The sequence below is a fragment of the Bos indicus x Bos taurus genome, chromosome 26 (assembly GCF_003369695.1).
Source record: "Bos indicus x Bos taurus breed Angus x Brahman F1 hybrid chromosome 26, Bos_hybrid_MaternalHap_v2.0, whole genome shotgun sequence".
NCBI lineage: Eukaryota > Metazoa > Chordata > Mammalia > Artiodactyla > Bovidae > Bos > Bos indicus x Bos taurus.
In genome coordinates, this window is record NC_040101.1 from 34967833 (window position 1) to 34990080 (window position 22248).

Sequence of the window (22248 nt, forward strand, 5' to 3'; positions counted from 1 at the left end):
TGCATCTCCATTTCTACCCTGCAAGTAGTTTCATCAGTACTGTCTTTCTAGATACCATATATATGAGTTAATATACAACAGTTACTTTTCTCTTTCTGACTTATTTCACTCTGTAATAGGCTCTAGGTTTGTCCACCTCATCAGAACTGACTCAAATGCATTCCTTTTTATGCCTGAGTAATATTCATTGTATATATGTACCACAGCTTCTTTATCCATTCATCTATTGATGGACATCTAGGTTGCTTTCATGTCCTAGTTATTGCAAATATTACTTTAGTGAACATTGGGGTACATGTGTCTTTTTCAATTTTGGTTTCCTCAGGGTAATGCCTAGTAGTGGGACTGATGGGTCCTATGGCATTTTATTCCTAGTTTTTAAAGGAATCTCCATACTGTCTTCCATAGAGGCTGCATCAGTTTACATTCCTACCAACTGTACAGGAGGGTTCCCTTTTCTCCACATCCTCTCCAGTATTCATTGTTTGTGGATTTTTTGATGATGACCATTCTGACCAGTCCAATTTTTTCAACTGCATTGTTGAAATATTATTTCAAGTCTCCCCAGTTTCTTGATTTTCTCATGACATTGCTGTTTCCTGTAGGCATGATGAAGAAGTATCGACAGTGAGGGCTAAATCTGGCAACATTAAAGACATTTTAAAATAACCTTTTTCTTGTGAGTTACCTTTTAGATGTTATTTGGATAATGACATAAATAGGAGAACACTTGGAGGGAAAATAAATACATCACACTGGATTAGATAATTTTGCTTGGGAAAACACAATAAATTTTATTTTAGGCATGTTGAATAGTGATGATTGCATGCCCAGGTTGTTTCTATAATTAAAAAAAAAATCTTGGAAGTCAACCCTTCTTACTTACTTTAAACAGTAAATGTAAGATTTGTATACTAGAATATTTTCTAACATTTATATTGACTTTTTAGGATCTCCTTGTGATCCTACTTTACTTCTGAGCTGTGCTCCCTGCAATGTGATCTGCTCCATTATTTTCCGGAATCGTTTTGAGTACAGTGATGAGAGATTGCTAACCTTGATAAAATATTTTAATGAAAATTCAAGGCTTGTAAGCACCCCCTGGGTAGAGGTAAGGTCAAGATTCTCTTTAAATGGTAAACAAATGTCTAGCTAATTGATTGTTCATCCTTCCACATCCCTTTGTGTTCTATCAAAATGGATAATGTTAATCAAACTATCACCTGTAACTGATTAGTGAGTTATCAATTCAATTTAGCTAATGAATTGAGTTTTAAAATGTGAAATATTGTAATAAAAAGAAAAATATAATATTTAGTGTATCCATTATAGCAAAATATTTTTTTCAGAAACCTTTTTAACCCTCTGATTTATATAGCTATAGATAAAGAGAGTGGTATATAAAATACATTTTTTATGATAGTACATGTCAGGAAAAATTAATAACGTATGTGGTACATCCTTTATAACTAAGATTCTATGTGAAATGTAAGGTTATGATGTTTTCCATTTGGGAAGGACCATAGAGGACAAATATTCTATTCCTCATTTTTTGGAACATGAAAATTCACCCAGAGATATTAAACATATTTTCCAAAGTAGCCTAACCAAGAAAAAGAATGAGCTAGACTTAGAAGCTAGATTTCTCAATTCTCTAGCTAGTTTGATACAAGCTACCAGCCTTAATAAATTTCTTCAGTGTCTAGCAAAGGTATTAAGTCATGAAGGTACTATTTAAAAAGGATCCAATAACCTTTAGGATTAGAAATATCCAGGTGAATAAGGGCAACGCGTATATTTCTCAGGGCTTTCCAGGTGGTGCTATTTGTAAAAAAGGCATCTGCCAATGTAGGAGGTGTAAGAGATGCAGGTTCCATTCCCTGAGTGAGGAAGATCTCCTGGAAGAGGGCATGGCAACCCACTCTAGTATTCTTGCCTGGGAAATCACATGGAGAGAGGAGCCTGGCAGGCTACAGTCCATACGGTCACAAAAAGTTGAACATGACTGAAGAGATTTAACACGTATATTTCTCAAGGTATAAAATGCCTAAATAAAAATAAGCTACATAATTTAGGCATTAACTTAATAGTTCTGGTGAGTTTATTCATTACCAAAAAAGGGTGTGAATATTATAGACATAAAGGGAATTGTTGATCATAATATAATAATGAATGGTATGGGACTTTAACATACCATTTATACCAATGAACAAATCATGCAGATCTGAACTTAATAAGGAAAAATTGGTGTTAAGCAACACATTAGATCAGATTTATATAGAACATTCCATCCAAATGCAGTCAAATACACATTCTCTTCAAGTGTACATGAAACATTCTCCAGGATAGATTGTGTTATGTCACAAAACAAATTAATTATGTCAATAAATTCAAAAAATTGAAATAATATCAAGCATCTCTTCTAACCACAACTGTGTGAAACTAGAAATCAATCACAAGAAAAAAATAACTGGAAAAATACAAACATGAGGGGATTGGATAATAGGTCAATAAAGAAATCAAAGAGGAAATGAAAATATTTTGAGATAATTGAAAATGGAAATAGAACATTTTAAAATCCTTGTGACAAACAAAAATAGTTCTGTGAGGGAATTTTGTAGCAAACAGGCCTACCACCCCAGGAAACTAAAAAAAAAAATAAAAACTCAAACAAACAAACAAACAAACAAAACAAAACCACCAATCTGACCTTACACATAAAATAACAAGAAAAAGAAGAACAAACAATGCTCAAAGTTAGTAGGAGGAAGGAAATAATAAAGGTCAGAGATTAAATAAATGAAACATTAACTGCAGACAATAGAAAAGATCAATGAAACTAAAAGCTGGTTCTTGAAGAGATAAACAAAAATTGATAAACCTTAGCCAGACTCATCAAGATAAAAAGAGAGATGATCCAAATAGATAAAATCAGAAATGAAAGAGAAAAGCATTACAACTGATATCACAACACTTCAAAGGATCATGATCACCACTATAAACAATTACATACCAGTGAACTGGATACCTAGAAAAAAAGTGTACATTCACGGAAACACATAACATATCAAGACTAAATCAGGAAGAAACAGAAAATCTAATCAGACTTATCATTAGTAATCAAATTGAATTAATCATCAAAACACCTCCATCATTGAAAATATAGGACCAGATAGCCTCACAGGTGAATTATATTAAAAATTTAGAGATGAGTTAATACATATCTTTCTCAAACTTTGGCAAAAAATTGAAGAGAAAGGAACACTTCCTCAAAAATTCTCAATAAAATATTTGAAAACAGAATTCACCAATACATTAAAAGGGCCATAAGCCAAATGATTGTGAAATGAAAGTCGCTGAATTGCGTCTGACTCTTTGCAACCCCCATGGACTATACAGTCCATGGAATTTTCCGGGCTAGAATACCAGAGTGGGTAGCCATTCCCTTCTCCAGAGGATCTTCCAAACCCAGGGATCAAACCCACGTCTCCTGCACTGCAGGCGGATTCTTTACCAGCTGAGCCACAAGGGAAGCCCAAGAATACTGGAGTGGGTAGGCTATCCCTTCTCCAACGGATCTTCCTGACCCAGGAATTGAACAAGGGTCTCCTACGTTGCAGGCGGATTCTTTACCAGCTGAGCTATCAGGAAAGCCCAAACCATGATTAAGTTAAATTTATCCCAGTGATGCAAGAGTGGTTCCATATCTGCAAATCATTCAATCTGATACATTAAATTAACAAAATGAAGAAAAAAATTTATGATCACAAATTATGTTAAAAAAGACTTTAAAAAATTGAACATCCATTTATGACAAAAGCTCTTCATGAGTGAGTATTGAAGGAATACACCACAAAATGTAATAAAGGCCATAATGACAAGCCCATAGCTAACATCATACTCAACAGTGAAAATCTGAAAACATTTTTTAAGATTAGCAAAAAGACAAGGATGCCAGGGGAACAAAATGGTTACCTATTAAATGGGAAAAGACATTTCCAAACAATATATATCTGACAAGGGGTTAATATAAAAAATTCACACAGAACACATGCAATTCAAAATAAAAAGCAAAAAAGCAAACTCAAAATAAATAAAAGTGTCTAAAGGACTTGAATAAGCATTTTTCCAAAGAGGATATATAGATGTCCAATAAGCATATGGAAATATATTCAGCATCACAAGTCATCAGGGAAATGCAGATTAAAACCACAGTGAGATATCACCTCATACCAGTCAGAATGGCTCTTGTCAAAAAGAAATAACAAGTGTTGGGGGGAATGTGGAGAAAAAGGAACCCTCATGAACTGTTGGTGGGAATGTAAATTGGTGTAGGCACTATGGAAAACAATATGGGAGCTCATCAAAAAATTGAAAATAGAACTTATGTACAATTCAGCAATTCCAGTCCTGGGTATTTATCCAAAGAAAATAAAAACACTAATTTGAAAATGTATATGTACCCCTATGTTCACTGTACCTTTGTTTACAATAGTCAAGATATAGAAGCAACCTTAGTATCTATCAAAGAATGAATAGATAAGGAAAATATGGTTTGTATATATACAATGGAAATTTATTCAGCCATATAACATTGAATAGTGCTGTTTATGACAGTATGGATGGGCCTAGAAGATATTATGCTAAAGGGAAAATGTCAGGCAGAGAAAGACAAATACCATATGATTTACTTCATACTTGGAATTTAAAAATGAAAACAAACAAAACAAAATAGTGACTCATAGACCCAGAGAATAAACTAGTGGTCACTTGAGGGCAGGGAATGTGGGCATGAATGAAATAGATGAAGGAGATTAAGAAGTCTGAACTTCTGGTTATAAAATAAAGTCACAGGGATATAATATACAGCACAAGGAATAGTCAATAACATTTCAATAGCTGTATGGTGACAGAGGGTCCCTAAAGTAACCATGGTAAAAAATTTGTAATGCATATAAATGTCACAACACAATTTTGTACACCTGAAACTAATAAATATTGCACATCAGCTATACTTTCATAAAAACTATAACAAAAAGGGTGTGATCCCTGCACATTTTTTAGGTGACTCTCTGTAGACATGCGTGTAGGGTACACTGGAGTGAACACTGGGTTCTACCTCTATCACTAGTTTTGTGTTTTAAACTGGTTGATGAACCTTTCTGGATCTCAGTACCCTCATTTGGAAAGATGGTAGTATGATCCTGAATTTCTTTAGAGGGTTATGGTTAGAAATGAATTTGAATGGTTTTGAAATTAGTTGGTAACCTGTGCATGCTGTTACTCCAGCTAATTTATCAGTTCCCTCTCAATCTCAAATGTATTCTAGTGCAAGATGCATGTTTTATTCATCTTAATCTACTCATTTTATAGCAATGTGTTTGATCCATAATATGGGCCTGTAAACGTTTGCTGAATGAATTAATGAATGATTCTTTCATCTTTCAGCTCTACAATACTTTCCCCTCTTTACTACGTTATTTCCCAGGAAGTCATAATACAATATTTAAAAACATGACTGAGCAAAGAAAGTTTATTTTGGAGGAAGTAAAGAAACACCAAGAATCCCTGGACCTCAATAACCCTCAAGATTTTATTGATTACTTTCTGATTAAAATGGAAAAGGTAAAATGGAACCCAGATTTGCTACTTTATCTTTGTGGGTGCAGTGATGTGACACATGGAATAGCTTTGTTCTTCTCAGTGAAATTGGTTTATTAGAACAAATGCTCCTTCTTAAATATGTGTTCACTGCTTGCACACACAAGACTGAATATTGCTTGTACAAACCATAGTGGATGTCTTGAGATATTTATAAATTGTCACTGAAAATTATTCGGAAGTTTTAATATTTACCATGTTAAAGCTGGTTCTTTATTTGGGGACAGGTTGGAGCACTCACACACAGACAAATAGGCACATTCAAGATTATTGATAAGACAGCATATTCTTTTTTCATCATATAAATTCCATGAATGAATGATGTAACAAATGAGAGAAAGTAGGAATTGGTGGGAATCAAGAAAGGCTCACTGTTGGAAAGATAGTAGGAAACAGCTGAGGTAAGTTTTGAGAAAACTCTGGCTTAGATTAACAGAGATGACAAAATTGGTTCAGGGAATGATAAGTACAGAGATGAAATGTGTGGAATTTTTAGAGATTATCTTGATTATAACTGAGAAACTGTCATGGGTGTAATGACTGATGATTTTGGGAATAGTGTTGCAGTTTGAGGGTAGGTGATTCTGAATACTTGAGTGAGAACTTCAGATATGATGAAATAAACAATAGATGCTTGAATTGACAGTGAGTAGCAGTGATGACTTGATAAGAGAGAAGTTAGAAATTACTGAAGCACTGATTTGCTCTAGTGAGTATCAAAATTGAAGAATCAGAAAGGACTTGGAAGTTTAACTCTATGTTTTAACGGAAGTAATTCTAACAACTCATCTAACTTTACCTTCATCTATAACACTCTGTAATGTTTGGCTTAATTTGTCAGATAATTAAATTTTTAAAAAATTATGATGTTAAAAAAAATTATGATGTTATATGAAATTATTTTATGTTATTTATAAGGTTCTTTTATTTATCAAGTACTCCTAATACATCATTGCTAGGAAAAACACAATAAACATTCTGAATTTACCATGGACAACTTGATCACCACCATATGGGACGTGTTTAGTGCTGGAACAGAGACAACAAGCCTCACTCTGAGATATGGACTCCTGCTCCTGCTGAAGCACCCAGAGGTCACAGGTAGGATCACAGATGATGAACAGGATGAAATTCTGGGTAGAAATTGGCAGGCAACATTGATGACTATTCCATTCTTCATCTGCCTAGATATTGTACAAGAAGAAAAATTCATTATTAGTAGATCTTCCTATAATTGGATGAATTAAATTCAAATTAAAACTCATAATAAAATATTTAATCAGCAGCAGAGGTTTCAAGGGCTGAGGTCACTGTTGTTTTCTGTGGTGGAGTATCATTGATCTGCATCATGTCAAATGTAGTAAAGAGAGTTATCCTAGGATCTGGAAAGCATTAGCCTTCCTCTCTCTCTAAAAGGGCATTGCTTGATAAAGCCTTCTAAGTCCAGATAGATATATTTTTGTCAAAAGATAATTCTACTCAAATGCATTTGTAGTGAAAGGATTGATTCAGCAAAATCACAATCTTTTGTCAAAAAGATTCACTCTACAAAAATTATATACAAATTAAAAATTCTTTTCAATTATATCCTTTTTGGCAAACAAATTTTCCAATGGAACAATGATTAAGAAGATAAGAAAATGTCTTTTTATCTTATACCTAAATACTGATTCCTATCTTGCCAGCTAAAGTTCAGGAAGAAATTGATCGTGTGGTTGGCAGAAACCGAAGCCCCTGCATGCAGGACAAGAGCTGCATGCCCTACACAGATGCTGTGCTGCATGAGATCCAGAGATACATTGACCTTGTCCCCAGCAGTATGCCCCATGCAGCAACTCAGGATGTTAAGTTCAGAGAATACCTCATTCCCAAGGTAAGAGGTATTTCATCTATACTCAAGACTCTTGAAAGTGAAAGTCGCTCAGTCATGTCCGACTCTTTGTGATCCCATGGACTACACAGTCCATGGAATTCTCCAGGCCATTATACTGAAGTGGGTAGACTTTCCCTTCTCCAGGGGATCTTCCCAACCCAAGGATTGAACCCAGGTCTCCCGCATTGTAGACAGATTCTTTACCGTCTGAACCACGGGGAAGCCAGTAGACAGTTAGGCACTGTATAATTCTACTGCTGTAATGGTTGATAACCTGACTCTTAAAGTGGCTCAGCTAGTAAAGAATCTTCCTGCAATGCAGAAGACCTGGATTCTATCCCTGGGTTGGGAAGATCTCCTGGAGGAGGCATGGCAACCCACTCCAATATTCTAGCCTGGAAAATCCCTATGGACAGAGGAGCTGGGTGGGCTACAGTCCATGGGATCACAAAGAGTTGGACACGGCTGGGTGACTAAGCATGCACACAACTGTTTACAGGTACTACACAGTCATGTCATACATATTTTACCCTCTGACCACATGCTCCTTTCCTGTTTTGTTTATTAATACAATTTAATAAATATAATAGTACTTAGGCTTCCACAGGGTTCTCAGTACACTGATAACTCCACACTCTGCCTGTTCATTAGCCTACTCTTCTGTCTACTTATTTTCCAGTGTATGTTTTACTATTATGAGCACTTAACCAGTATCCTCTATTCTCATATGTCTCACACCATGCTGCCCCCACCTGAGTATCTATCAGATAGTTAGTCACCTCCCTAACTATCTGTTTCACGTACTTATCCAAAATCCAATGCAACAATCTTCTGCCTTTCTGCTTGTGCTTGAGCTAATGACTCCTTCTGAAAAAGACCATGCAGCCCAGCAGGTTTTATTATTATCACCAACCTTAAATGAATCCTCAATCTTATCCAACATTCTTGCTTGGTAACCCAACTCAATTTTCTCCAACAAGCACGACATGGGCTTTCAGCCCTGAATTCTTCCCTTCCAGTTCTCTGCTGAGGACTTCTCCCCAAGTGAGTTAGTCTTCCACAAAGAAACTAAGAGCCATTGTAGGAAACTCCCTCAATGCCCATCCTCAAGGTTTTACAAATGTAGCTACATCCAAATCCTTTGTTTTCTCTTTCGTTTTGTTGTAGAAGAAGGGCTCTCTTTTTATCAAAAGTAAATCTTTCTGCCTTTCTCATGGATCCCTTTCCTGTCAGTTTTTCAGGAACCATTTCTTCTTTTTTCTTTATCTGTATTCTCTCTCTGCTTGCTGGCTCCTTTCCATTAGCATTTAAACATACTTAATCCTTTTGCATTTTAAGAAAAATTTTCCCAAATCCTGATCCCTTCTGTTCAGTAAAAGTGGTGACAGTGGTTATCCTTGTCTTATTCCTGATATTAGAGGAAAAGCTTTCCCCTTTTCACTGTTGAATATGATATTGGCTGTGGGGTTGTTATATATAGTCGGTGTTAGGTTGAGGTATGTTCCCTCCATACCTACTTTGTTCAGTTTTATTTTTTTAAATCATGAATTAATGTTGACATTCATAGATACTTTTTCTGACTCTCTTGAGATGGTCATATGATTTTTATCCCTCATTTTCTTACTGAGTTGTATCACATTGATTGATTTACACATATTGAACCATCCTTGAATCATTGAAATGAATCCAGCTTGTTCATAGTCTATGGCCCTTTTTACTGTATTTAGTTTGCTAATATTTTGTTGAGGATTTTTGCATCTATGTTTATCAAGTGTATTGGCCTTTAATTTTCATTTTTTTTGTAATGTTCTTCTCTGGTTGTGATAGCAGAGTAATGTTGACCTTGCAAAATAAATTTGGAAGTGTTCCTTCCTTTTGTATTTTTTGGAAGAGTTTGTATTCATTTATCTTTAAATGTTGTATTTGGTAGAATTCATTATCAAAACTATCTGTGTGCTGTGCTTTGTTGCTCAGTCATGTCTGACTCTGTGACCCCATGGACTGTATCCAACTGGGCTTCTCTGTCCATGGGGATTCTCCAGGCATGAATACTGGAGTGTGTTGCCATGCCCTCCTCCAGGGGATCTCCCCAACCCAGAGATAGAACCCAGGTCTCCCCCACTGCAGGTCAATTCTTTACTATCTGAGCCACCAGGAAAACCCAAAACTATCTTTGTTTTTTTTTGATTGTTTATTGGGATATGACCACCAATTCAATCTCCTTACTAGTTATTGCTGTGTTCAAATTTTCTGTTTGTTCATGATTTTGTCTTTATAGGTTGCATGTTTTTTAAGAATTTATCTATTTTTTCCAGGTTGTCCAATTTGTTCATGTATTGTTGTTCATTATCATCTGTCATCATCCTCTGTATTTCTGTGGTATCAATTTTAATGTTTCCTCTTTTATTTCTGATTTGTTTATTTGAGTTGTACCTCTTTTCTTCTTGGTGAATCTAAAGGTTTGCCACTTTGTTTATCATTAAAAAAAAATACAGGTCTTATTCATATTGTCTTATTTGTCTCTCTCTATTTTTTCCGCTCTTTGTTATTTCTTTTCTACCACATTTTAACTTTGCTTTTTATTCTTTTTCTAGTTCTTTGAGGTATCAAGTTAGGTTTTTTGTTTGGGATCTTTCTTATTTCTCGATGTAGGCATTTATCACTATGAACTTTAAAAAAGATTTATTTATTTTAAATTGGATGCTAATTACTTTACAATATTGTAGTGTTTTTGCCATACATTGACATGAATCAGCCATGGGTGTACATGTGTTCCCCATCCTGAACCCCCTTCCCACCTCGCTCCCCATCCCATCTCTCAGGGTTGTCCCAGTGCACCAGCCCTGAGCACCCTGCCTCATGCATCCAGCCTGGACTAGCGATCTATTTCACATATGATAATATACATGTTTCAATGCTATTCTTTCAAATCACCTCACCCTTGACTTCTCCCACAGAGTCCAACAGTCTATTCTTTACATCTGTGTCTTTTTGCTGTCTTGCATTTAGGGTCATCATTGCCACCTTTCTAAATTGCATATATATGGATTAATATACTGTATTGGTGTTTTTCTTTTTGACTTACTTCACTCTGTATAATAGGCTCTAATTTCATCCACCTCATTAGAACTGATTCAAATGTATTCTTTTTAATGGCTGAGTAATATTCCATTGTGGATATGTACTACAGCTTTCTTATCCATTCATCTGCCGAGGGACATCTAGGTTGCTTCCATGCCCTGGCTATTATAAACAGTGCTGGCATGAACATTATGGTACACGTGTCTCTTTCAATTCTGGTTTCCTTGGTGTGTATGCCCAGCAGTGGGATTGCTGGGTCATATGACAGTTCTATTTCCCGTTTTTAAAGGAATCTCCACACTGTTCTCCATAGTGGCTGTACTAGTTTGCATTCCCACCAACAGTGTAAGAGGGTTCCCTTTTCTCCACACCCTCTCCAGCATTTATTTTGGATAGCAGCCATTATGATAGGCATGAGATGGTACCTCATTGTGGTTTTGATTTGCATTTCTCTGATAATGAGTGATGTTGAGCACCTGTTCATGTGTTTGTTAGCCATCTGTATGTGTTCTTTGGAGAAATGTCTGTTTAGTCCTTTGGCCCATTTTTTGATTGGGTCACTTATTTTTCTGTAATTGAGCTGCATGACCTGCTTGCATATTTTTGAGATTAATTCTTTGTCTGTTGCTTCATTTGCTATTATTTTCTCCCATTCTGAAGGCTGTATTTTCACCTTGCTTATAGTTTCCTTTGTTGTGCAAAAGCATTTAAGTTTAATTAGGTCCCATTTGTTTATTTTTGCTTTTATTTCCATTACTCTGGAAAGTGGGTCATAGAGGATCCTGCTGTGATTTATGTTGGAGAGTGTTTTGCCTATGTTTTCCTCTAGGAGTTTTACAGTTTCTGGTCTTACGTTTAGATCTTTAATCCATTTTGAGTTTATTTTTGTGTATGGTGTTAGAAAGTGTTCTAGTTTCATTCTTTTACAAGTGGTTGACCAGTTTTCCCAGCACCACTTGTTAAGGAGACAATGTTTTCTCCATTGTATATTCTTTCCTCCTTTGTCAAAGATAAGGTGTCCATAGGTGCATGGATTTATCTCTGGGCTTTCTATTTTATTCCATTGATCTATATTTCTGTCTTTGTGCCAGTACCATACTGTCTTGATGACTGTAGCTTTGTAGGATAGCCTGAAGTCAGGCAGGTTGATTCCTCCAGTTCCATTCTTCTTTTTCAAGATTGCTTTGGCTATACGAATTTTTTTGTAGTTTCATACAAATTGTAAAATTATTCATTCTAGCTCTGTGAAAAATACCGTTGCTTGCTTGATAGGAATTGCATTGAATCTATAGATTGCTTTGGGTAGTATACTCATTTTCACTATATTGATTCTTCTGATCCATGAACATGGTATATTTTTCCATCTATTTGTGTCCTCTTTGATTTCCTTCACCAGTGTTTTATAGTTTTCTCTATATAGGTCTTTTGTTTCTTTAGGTAGATTTATTCCTAAGTATATTATTCTTTTCGTTGCAATGGTGAATGGAATTGTTTCTTAATTTCTCTTTGAGTTTTCTCATTGTCAGTGTGTAGGAATGCAAGAGATTTCTGTGTGTTAATTTTATATCCTGCCAGTTTACTATATTCATTGATTAGCTCTAGTAATTTTCTGGTAGAGTCTTTGGGGTTTTCTATGTAAAGGATCATGTCATCTGCAAACAGTGAGAGTTTTACTTCTTCTTTTTAAATCTGGATTCTTTTTATTTCTTTTTCTGCTCTGATTGCTGTGGCCAAAACTTTCAAAACTATGTTGAATAGTTAGTGGTGGTAATAGTGGTAAGTACTGAATAAGTGGTAAGTGGTGAATAGTAGCAGTAAGATTGGGTACCCTTGTCTTGTTCCTGAGTTTAGGGCAAGTGGTTTAAACTTTTAACCATTGGGGATAATGTTTTCTGTGGGTTTGTAATATATAGCTTTTATTATGTTGAGGTATGTTCCTTCTATTTCTGCTTTCTGGAGGGCTTTTTTTTTTTTTTTATCATAAATGGATGTTGCATTTTGTCAAAGGCTTTCTCTGCATCTATTGAGATAATCATATGGTTTTTATCTTTCAATTTGTTAATGTGGTGTATTACACTGATTGATTGTGGATATTAAAGAATCCTTGCATCCCTGGGATAAAGCCCACTTGGTCATGATGTATGATCTTTTTAATATGTTGTTGGATTCTGTTTGCTAGAATTTTGTTAAGGATTTTTGCATCTCTTTTGATCAGTGATATTGGCCTGTAGTTTTCTTTTTTTGTGGCATCTTTGTCAGGTTTTGGTATTAGGGTGGTGGTGGCCTCATAGAATGAGTTTCGAAGTTTACCTTCTTCTGCAATTTTCTGGAAGAGTTTTAGTAGAATAAGTGTTAGTCCTCTCTTAATTTTTGGTAGAATTCAGCTGTGAAGCCATCTGGACCTGGGCTTTTGTTTGCTGGAAGATTTCTGTTTATACTTTCTATTTCCATGCTTGTGATGGGTCTGTTAAGATTTTCCATTTTTTCCTGGTTCAGTTTTGGAAAGTTATACTTTCCTAATAATTTGTCCATTTCTTCCAAGTTGTCCGTTTTATTGGCATATAGTTGCTGATAGTAGTCTCTTATGATCCTTTGTATTTCTGTGTTGTCTGTTGTGATCTCTCCATTTTCATTTCTAATTTTATTGATTTGATTTTTCTCCCTTTGTTTCCTCATGAGTCTGGCTAATGGTTTGTCAATTTTATTTATCCTCTCAAAGAACCAGCTTTTAGCTTTGTTGATTTTTGCTATGGTCTCTATTGTTTCTTTTGCATTTATTTCTACTTTAATTTTTATGATTTCTTTCCTTCAAGTAACCCTGGGTTTCTTCATTTCTTCCTTTTCTAGTTGGTTTAGGTGTAGAATTAGGTTATTTATTTGACTTTTTTCTTATTTCTTGAGGTAAGCCTGTATTCTTATGAACCTTCCCCTTAGCACTGCTTTTACAGTGTCCCATAGGTTTTGGGTTGTTGTGTTTTCATTTTCATTCACTTCTATGCATATTTTGATTTCTTTTTTGATTTCTTCTGTGATTTGTTGGTTATTCCGAAGCGTGTTATTCAGCCTCCATATGTTGGAACTTTTAATAGTTTTTTCTCTGTTCAGTTCAGTTCAGTTGCTCAGTCGTGTCCGACTCTGCGACCCCATGAATCACAGCATGCCAGGCCTCCCTGTCCATTACCAACTCCCGGAGTTCACTCAAACTCATCTCCATCGAGTTGGTGATGCCATCCAGCCATCTCATTCTCTGTTGTCCCCTTCTCCTCCTGCCCCCAATCCCTCCCAGCAGCAGAGTCTTTTCCAATGAGTCAACTCTTTTCATGAGGTGGCCAAAGTATCGGAGTTTCAGCTTCAGCATCAGTCCTTCCAATGAACACCCAGGACTGATTTCCTTTAGAATGAACTGGTTGGATCTCCATGACATCCAAGGGACTCTCAAGAGTCTTCTCCAACACCACAGTTCAAAAGCATCAATTCTTCGGTGCTCAGCTTTCTTCACAGTCTAACTCTCACATCCATACATGACCACTGGAAAAACCATAGCCTTGACTAGACGGACCTTTCTTGGCAAAGTAATTTCTATGCTTTTTAATATACTATTTAGGTTGGTCATAACTTTCCTGCCAAGAAGTAAGCGTCTTTTAATTTCATGGCTGCATTCACCATCTCCAGTGATTTTGGAGCCCAGAAAAATAAAGTCTGACACTGTTTCCACTGTTTCCCCATCTATTTCCCATGAAGTGATGGGGCCAGATGCCATGATGTTAGTTTTCTGAATGTAGTTGACATCTAATCTTAATGCATTGTGATCAAAAAAGATGCTTGGAATGATTTCAAGTTTTTTGAATTTACCAAAGCTAGATTTATGGCCCAGGACGTGATCTATCCTGGAGAAGGCTCCATGTGCACTTGAGAAAAAGGTGGAATTCATTGTTGTGGGGTGAAATGTCCTATAGATATCAAATAGCTCTTACTGGTCCATTGTATCATTTAAAGTTTCTGTTTCCTTGCTAATTTTCTGTCTAGTTGATCTATGCATAGGTGTGAGTGGGGTATTAAAGTCTCCTGCTACTATTTTGTTATTGTTAATTTCCCCTCTACTTGTTAGCATTTGCCTTACATATTGCGGTGCTCCTATGTTGGGTGCATATATATTTATAATTGTTATATCTTCTTCTTGGATTGATCCCTTGATCATTATGTAGTGTCCTTCTTTGTCTCTTTTCACAGCCTTTATTTCAAAGTCTATTTTATCTGATGTGAGTATTGCTACTCCTGCTTTCTTTGGGTCTCCAGTTGCATGAAGTATCTTTTTCAAGTCCTTCACTTTCAGTCTGTAGGTGTCCCTTGTTTTGAGGTGGGTCTCTTGTAGACAGCATATATAGCGATCTTGTTTTTGTATGCATTCAGCCAGTCTTTGTCTTTTGGTTGGTACATTCAATTCATTTACATTTAAGGTAATTATTGATAAGTATGATCCCATTGCCATTTATATTGTTGTTTGGGGTTTGAGTTTGTACACCTTTTCTCTGTTTCCTGTCTAGAGAAGATCCTTTAGCATTTGTTGAAGAGCTGGTTTGGTGGTGCTAAATTCTCTCAGCTTTTGCTTGTCTGTAAAGCTTTTGATTTCTCCTTCATATTTGAAGGAGAGCCATGCTGGGTATGGTAATCTGGGTTGTAGGTTTTTCTCTTTCATCAGTTTAAATATGTCCTGCCATTCCCTTCTGGCCTGAAGAGTTTCTATTGAAAGATCAGCTGTTATCCTTATGGGAGCCCCCTTGTGTGTTGTTTGTGTTTTTTTCCCTTGCTGCTTTTAATATTTGATCTTTGTTTGATTTTTTAAAATTTGATTAATATGTGTCTTGGGGCGTTTTGCCTTGGGTTATCCTGTTGAGACTCTCTGGGTTTCTTGGACTTGGGTGTCAACTTCCTTCCCCATTTTAGGGAAGTTTTCAATTATCATGTCCTCAAGTATTTTCTCATGGCCTTTCTTTTGTCTTGTTCTTCTGGGACTCATGATTTGAATGTTGGGACATTTGACATTGTCCCAGAGATCTCTGAGGTTGTCCTCTTTTCTTTTAATTTTTTTTTTTTTTTCCTCTCAGCTTCATTTATTTCCACCGTTCCATCTTCCATGTCACTTATCCTATTTTCTGACTCCCTTATTCTACTGTTGGTTCCCTCCAGAGTGTTTTGATCTCAGTTATTCCATTATTCATTATCGATTGACTCTTTTTTATTTCTTCAAGGTGCTTGTTAAACATTTCTTGCATCTTCTCAACCATTGTCTCCAGGCGATTTATCTGTAACTCCATTTTGTTTTCAAGATTTTGGATCACTATTACTATCATTTTTCTGAAGTCTCCTAGATAGGTAGAATCCCTATCGCCTCCTTTTTTGTTTGGTTTGGTGGGCATTTATAATGTTCTTTTCATTCAGTTCAGTCACTCAGTCGTGTCCGACTCTTTGAGACCCCATGAATTGCAGCACTCCTGGCCTCCCTGTACATCATCACCTCCCAGAGTCCACCCAAACCCATGTCCATTGTGTCAGTAATGCCATCCAACCATCTCATCCTCTGTCATCCCCTTCTTCTCCTGCCCTCAATCTTTCCCAGTATCAGAGTCTTTTCCAATGAGTCAGGTCTCCGCATCAAGTGGCCAAAGTATTGGAGTTTCAGCTTCAACATCAGTCCCTCCAATGAACACCCAGGACTAATGTCCTTTAGGATGGACTTTTTGGATCTCTTTGCAGTCCAAGGGACTCTTAAGAGTCTTCTCCAACACCATAGTTCAAAATCATCAATTCGTCAGTGCTCAGCTTTCTTTATATTCCAACTCTCACATCCATACATGACTACTGGAAAAACCATAGCCTTGACTAGGTGGACCTTTGTTGACAAAGTAATGTCTCTGCTTTTTAATATGCTGTCTAGGTTGGTCATAACTTTCCTTCCAAGCAGCAAGCGTCTTTTAATTTCATGGCTGCAATCACCATCTGCAGTGATTTTGGAGCCCAGAAAATAGAGTCAGCCACTGTTTCCCCATCTATTTGACATGAAGTGATGGGACCAGATGCCATGATCTTCGTTTTCTGAATGTTGAGCTTTTTTTTTTTTTTTTAATTTTATTTTATTTTTAAACTTTACATAATTGTATTAGTTTTGCCAAATATCAAAATGAATCCGCCACAGGTATACATGTGTTCCCCATCCTGAACCCTCCTCCCTCCTCCCTCCCCATACCATCCCTCTGGGTCGTCCCAGTGCACTGGCCCCAAGCATCCAGTATCGTGCATCGAACCTGGACTGGTAACTCGTTTCTTACATGATATTTTACATGTTTCAATGTCATTCTCCCAAATCTTCCCACCGTCTCCCTCTCCCACAGAGTCCGTAAGATTGTTCTATACATCAGTGTCTCTTTTGCTGTCTCGTACACCGGGTTATTGTTAACATCTTTCTAAATTCCATATATATGTGTTAGTATACTGTATTTATGTTTTTCTTCTGGCTTACTTCACTCAGTATAATAGGCTCCAGTTTCATCCACCTCATTAGAACTGATTCAAATGTATTCTTTTTAATGGCTGAGTAATACTCCATTGTGTATATGTACCACAGCTTTCTTATCCATTCATCTGCTGATGGACATCTAGGTTGCTTCCATGTCCTGGCTATTATAAACAGTGCTGCGATGAACATTGGGGTACACGTGTCTCTTTCCCTTCTGGTTTCCTCAGTGTGTATGCCCAGCAGTGGGATTGCTGGATCATAAGGCAGTTCTATTTCCAGTTTTTAAAGGAATCTCCACACTGTTCTCCATAGTGGCTGTACTAGTTTGCATTCCCACCAACAGTATAAGAAGGTTCCCTTTTCTCCACACCCTCTCCAGCATTTATTATTTGTATACTTTTGGATCGCAGCCATTCTGACTGGTGTGAAATGGTACCTCAGAGTGCTTTTGATTTGCATTTCTCTGATAATGAGTGATGTTGAGCATCTTTTCATGTGTTTGTTAGCCATCTGTATGTCTTCTTTGGAGAAATGTCTATTTAGTTCTTTGGCCCATTTTTTGATTGGGTCGTTTATTTTTCTGGAGTTGAGCTGTAGGAGTTGCTTGTATATTTTTGAGATTAGTTGTTTGTCCGTTGCTTCATTTGCTATTATTTTCTCCCATTCTGAAGGCTGTCTTTTCACCTTGTTAATAGTTTCCTTTGATGTGCAGAAGCTTTTAAGGTTAATTAGGTCCCATTTGTTTATTTTTGCTTTTATTTCCAATATTCTGGGAGGTGGGTCATAGAGGATCCTGCTGTGATGTATGTCAGAGAGTGTTTTGCCTATGTTCTCCTCTAGGAGTTTTATAGTTTCTGGTCTTATGTTTAGATCTTTAATCCATTTTGAGTTTATTTTTGTGTATGGTGTTAGAAAGTGTTCTAGTTTCATTCTTTTACAAGTGGTTGACCAGATTTCCCAGCACCACTTGTTAAATAGATTGTCTTTAATCCATTGTATATTCTTGCCTCCTTTGTCAAAGATAAGGTGTCCATATGTGCATGGATTTATCTCTGGGCTTTCTATTTTATTCCATTGATCTATATTTCTGTCTTTGTGCCAGTACCATACTGTCTTGATGACTGTGGCTTTGTAGTAGAGCCTGAAGTCAGGTAGGTTGATTCCTCCAGTTCCATTCTTCTTTCTCAAGATTGTTTTGGCTATTCGAGGTTTTTTGTATTTCCATACAAATTGTGAAATTATTTGTTCTAGCTCTGTGAAGAATACTGTTGGTAGCTTGATAGGGATTGCGTTGAATCTATAAATTGCTTTGGGTAGTATACTCATTTTCACTATATTGATTCTTCCAATCCATGAACATGGTATATTTCTCCATCTATTAGTGTCCTCTTTGATTTCTTTCACCAGTGTTTTATAGTTTTCTATATATAGGTCTTTAGTTTCTTTAGGTAGATATATTCCTAAGTATTTTATTCTTTCCGTTGCAATGGTGAATGGAATTGTTTCCTTAATTTCTCTTTCTGTTTTCTCATTATTAGTGTATAGGAATGCAAGGGATTTCTGTGTGTTGATTTTATATCCTGCAACTTTACTATAGTCATTGATTATTTCTAGTAATTTTCTGGTGGAATCTTTAGGGTTTTCTATGTAGAGGATCATGTCATCTGCAAATAGTGAGAGTTTTACTTCTTCTTTTCCAATTTGGATTCCTTTTATTTCTTTTTCTGCTCTGATTGCTGTGGCCAAAACTTCCAAAACTATGTTGAATAGTAATGGTGAAAGTGGGCACCCTTGTCTTGTTCCTGACTTTAGAGGAAATGCTTTCAATTTTTCACCATTGAGGATAATGTTTGCTGTGGGTTTGTCATATATAGCTTTTATTATGTTGAGATATGTTCCTTCTATTCCTGCTTTCTGGAGAGTTTTTATCATAAATGGATGTTGAATTTTGTCAAAGGCTTTCTCTGCATCTATTGAGATAATCATATGGTTTTTAGTTTTCAATTTGTTAATGTGGTGTATTACATTGATTGATTTGCAGATATTGAAGAATCCTTGCATCCCTGGGATAAAGCCCACTTGATCATGGTGTATGATCTTTTTAATGTGTTGTTGGATTCTGATTGCTAGAATTTTGTTAAGGATTTTTGCATCTATTTTCATCAGGGATATTGCCCTGTAGTTTTCTTTTTTTGTGGGATCTTTGTCAGGTTTTGGTATTAGGGTGATGGTGGCCTCATAGAATGAGTTTGGAAGTTTACCTTCCTCTGCAATTTTTTGGAAGAGTTTGAGCAGGATAGGTGTTAGCTCTTCTCTAAATTTTTGGTAGAATTCAGCTGTGAAGCCGTCTGGACCGGGGCTTTTGTTTGCTGGAAGATTTTTGATTACAGTTTCAATTTCCGTGCTTGTGATGGGCCTGTTAAGATTTTCTATTTCTTCCTGGTCGAGTTTTGGAAAGTTGTACTTTTCTAAGAATTTGTCCATTTCTTCCACGTTGTCCATTTTATTGGCATATAATTATTGATAGTAGTCTCTTATGATCCTTTGTATTTCTGTATTGTCTGTTGTGATCTCTCCATTTTCGTTTCTAATTTTGTTGATTTGATTTTTCTCCCTTTGTTTCTTGATGAGTCTGGCCAATGGTTTGTCAATTTTATTTATCCTTTCAAAGAACCAGCTTTTGGTTTTGTTGATTTTTGCTATGGTCTCTTTTGTTTCTTTTGCATTTATTTCTGCTCTAATTTTTAAGATTTCTTTCCTTCTACTAACCCTGGGGTTCTTCATTTCTTCCTTTTCTAGTTGCTTTAGGTGTAGAGTTAGGTTATTTATTTGACTTTTTTCTTGTTTCTTGAGGTGTGCCTGTATTGCTATGAACTTCCCCCTTAGGACTGCTTTTACCGTGTCCCACAGGTTTTGGGTTGTTGTGTTTTCATTTTCATTCATTTCTATGCAAATTTTGATTTCTTTTTTGATTTCTTCTGTGATTTGTTGGTTATTCAGCAGCGTGTTGTTCAGCCTCCATATGTTGGAATTTTTAATAGTTTTTCTCCTGTAATTGAGATCTAATCTTACTGCATTATGGTCAGAAAAAATGCTTGGAATGATTTCTATTTTTTTGAATTTACCAAGGCTAGCTTTATGGCCCAGGATGTGATCTATCCTGGAGAAGGTTCCATGTGCGCTTGAGAAAAAGGTGAAATTCATTGTTTTGGGATGAAATGTCCTATAGATATCAATTAGGTCTAACTGGTCTATTGTATCGTTTAAAGTTTGTGTTTCCTTGTTAATTTTCTGTTTAGTTGACCTATCCATAGGTGTAAGTGGGGTATTAAAGTCTCCCACTATTATTGTGTTATTGTTAATTTCTCCTTTCATACTTGTTAGCATTTGTCTTACGTACTGTGGTGCTCCCGTGTTGGGTGCATATATATTTATAATTGTTTTATCTTCTTCTTGGATTGATCCTTTGATCATTATGTAGTGACCTTCTTTGTCTCTTTTCACAGCCTTTGTTTTAAAGTCTATTTTATCTGATATGAGTATTGCTACTCCTGCTTTCTTTTGGTCCCTATTTGCATGGAAAATCTTTTTCCAGCCCTTCACTTTCAGTCTGTATGTGTCCCCTGTTTTGAGGTGGGTCTCTTGTAGACAACATATGTAGGGGTCTTGTTTTTGTATCCATTCAGCCAGTCTTTGTCTTTTGGTTGGGGCATTCAACCCATTTACGCTTAAGGTAATTACTGATAAGTATGATCCCGTTGCCAGTTACTTTATTGTTTTGGGTTCGAGTTTATACACCGTTTTTGTGTTTCCTGTCTAGAGAATATCCTTTAGTATTTGTTGGAGAGCTGGTTTGGTGGTGCAGAATTCTCTCAGCTTTTGCTTGTCTGAAAAGCTTTTGATTTCTCCTTCATACTTGAATGAGATCCTTGCTGGGTACAATAATCTGGGCTGTAGGTTATTTTCTTTCATCATTTTAAGTATGTCTTGCCATTCCCTCCTGGCTTGAAGAGTTTCTATTGAAAGATCAGCTGTTATCCTTATGGGAATTCCCTTGTGTGTTATTTGTTGTTTTTCCCTTGCTGCTTTTAATATTTGTTCTTTGTGTTTGATCTTTGTTATTTTGATTAATATGTGTCTTGGGGTGTTTCTCCTTGGGTTTATCCTGTTTGGGACTCTCTGGGTTTCTTGGACTTGGGTGATTATTTCCTTCCCCATTTTAGGGAAGTTTTCCACTATTATCTCCTCATGGTCTTTCTTTTTGTCTTCTTCTTCTGGAACCCCTATGATTCGAATGTTGTAGCGTTTAATATTGTCCTGGAGGTCTCTGAGATTGTCCTCATTTCTTTTAATTCGTTTTTCTTTTATTCTCTCTGATTCATTTATTTCTACCATTCTATCTTCTAATTCACTAATCCTATCGTCTGCCTCTGTTATTCTACTATTTGTTGCCTCCAGAGTGTTTTTAATTTCATTTATTGCATTATTCATTATATATTGACTCTTTTTTATTTCTTCTAGGTCCTTGTTAAACCTTTCTTGCATCCTCTCAATCCTTGCCTCCAGGCTATTTATCTGTGATTCCATTTTAGTTTCAAGATTTTGGATCAATTTCACTATCATTATTCGGAATTCTTTATCAGGTAGATTCCCTATCTCTTCCTCTTTTGTTTTGTTTGGTGGGCATTTATCCTGTTCCTTTATCTGTTGAGTATTCCTCTGTCTCTTCATCTTGTTTAAATTGCTGAGTTTGGGGTGTCCTTTCTGTATTCTGGCAGTTTGTGGAGTTCTCTTTATTGTGGCGTTTCCTCACTGTGTGTGTGTTTGTACAGGTGGCTTGTCAAGGTTTCCTGGTTAGGGAAGCTTGTGTCGGTGTTCTGGTGGGTGGAGCTGTATTTCTTCTCTCTCCTTTCGAAGAGTTCGGTTGCTTTTCTGGGTGCCTGATGTCCTCTGCCGGCATTCAGAAGTTGTTTTGTGGAATTTACTCGACGTTTAAATGCTCTTTTGATGAATTTGTGGGGGAGAAAGTGTTCTCCCCGTCCTACTCCTCCGCCATCTTCGAATGTTGAGCTTTAAGCCAACTTTTTCACTCTCCTTTTTCACTTTCATCAAGAGGCTC

At 36.4% G+C, this 22248-nt stretch overlaps 1 protein-coding gene across 1 annotated transcript in view; it reads left to right on the plus strand.

Moving 5' to 3' along the window:
• Positions 1-22248, plus strand: part of LOC113884506 (cytochrome P450 2C31) — a 47578-nt gene that overhangs the window by 14505 nt on the left and 10825 nt on the right. Inside the window, exons 4-7 of the mRNA XM_027529126.1 lie at positions 951-1111; positions 5449-5625; positions 6621-6762; positions 7347-7534. Coding sequence (XP_027384927.1) covers positions 951-1111; positions 5449-5625; positions 6621-6762; positions 7347-7534 — 668 coding nt within the window. The remainder of the gene's footprint in view (positions 1-950; positions 1112-5448; positions 5626-6620; positions 6763-7346; positions 7535-22248) is intronic.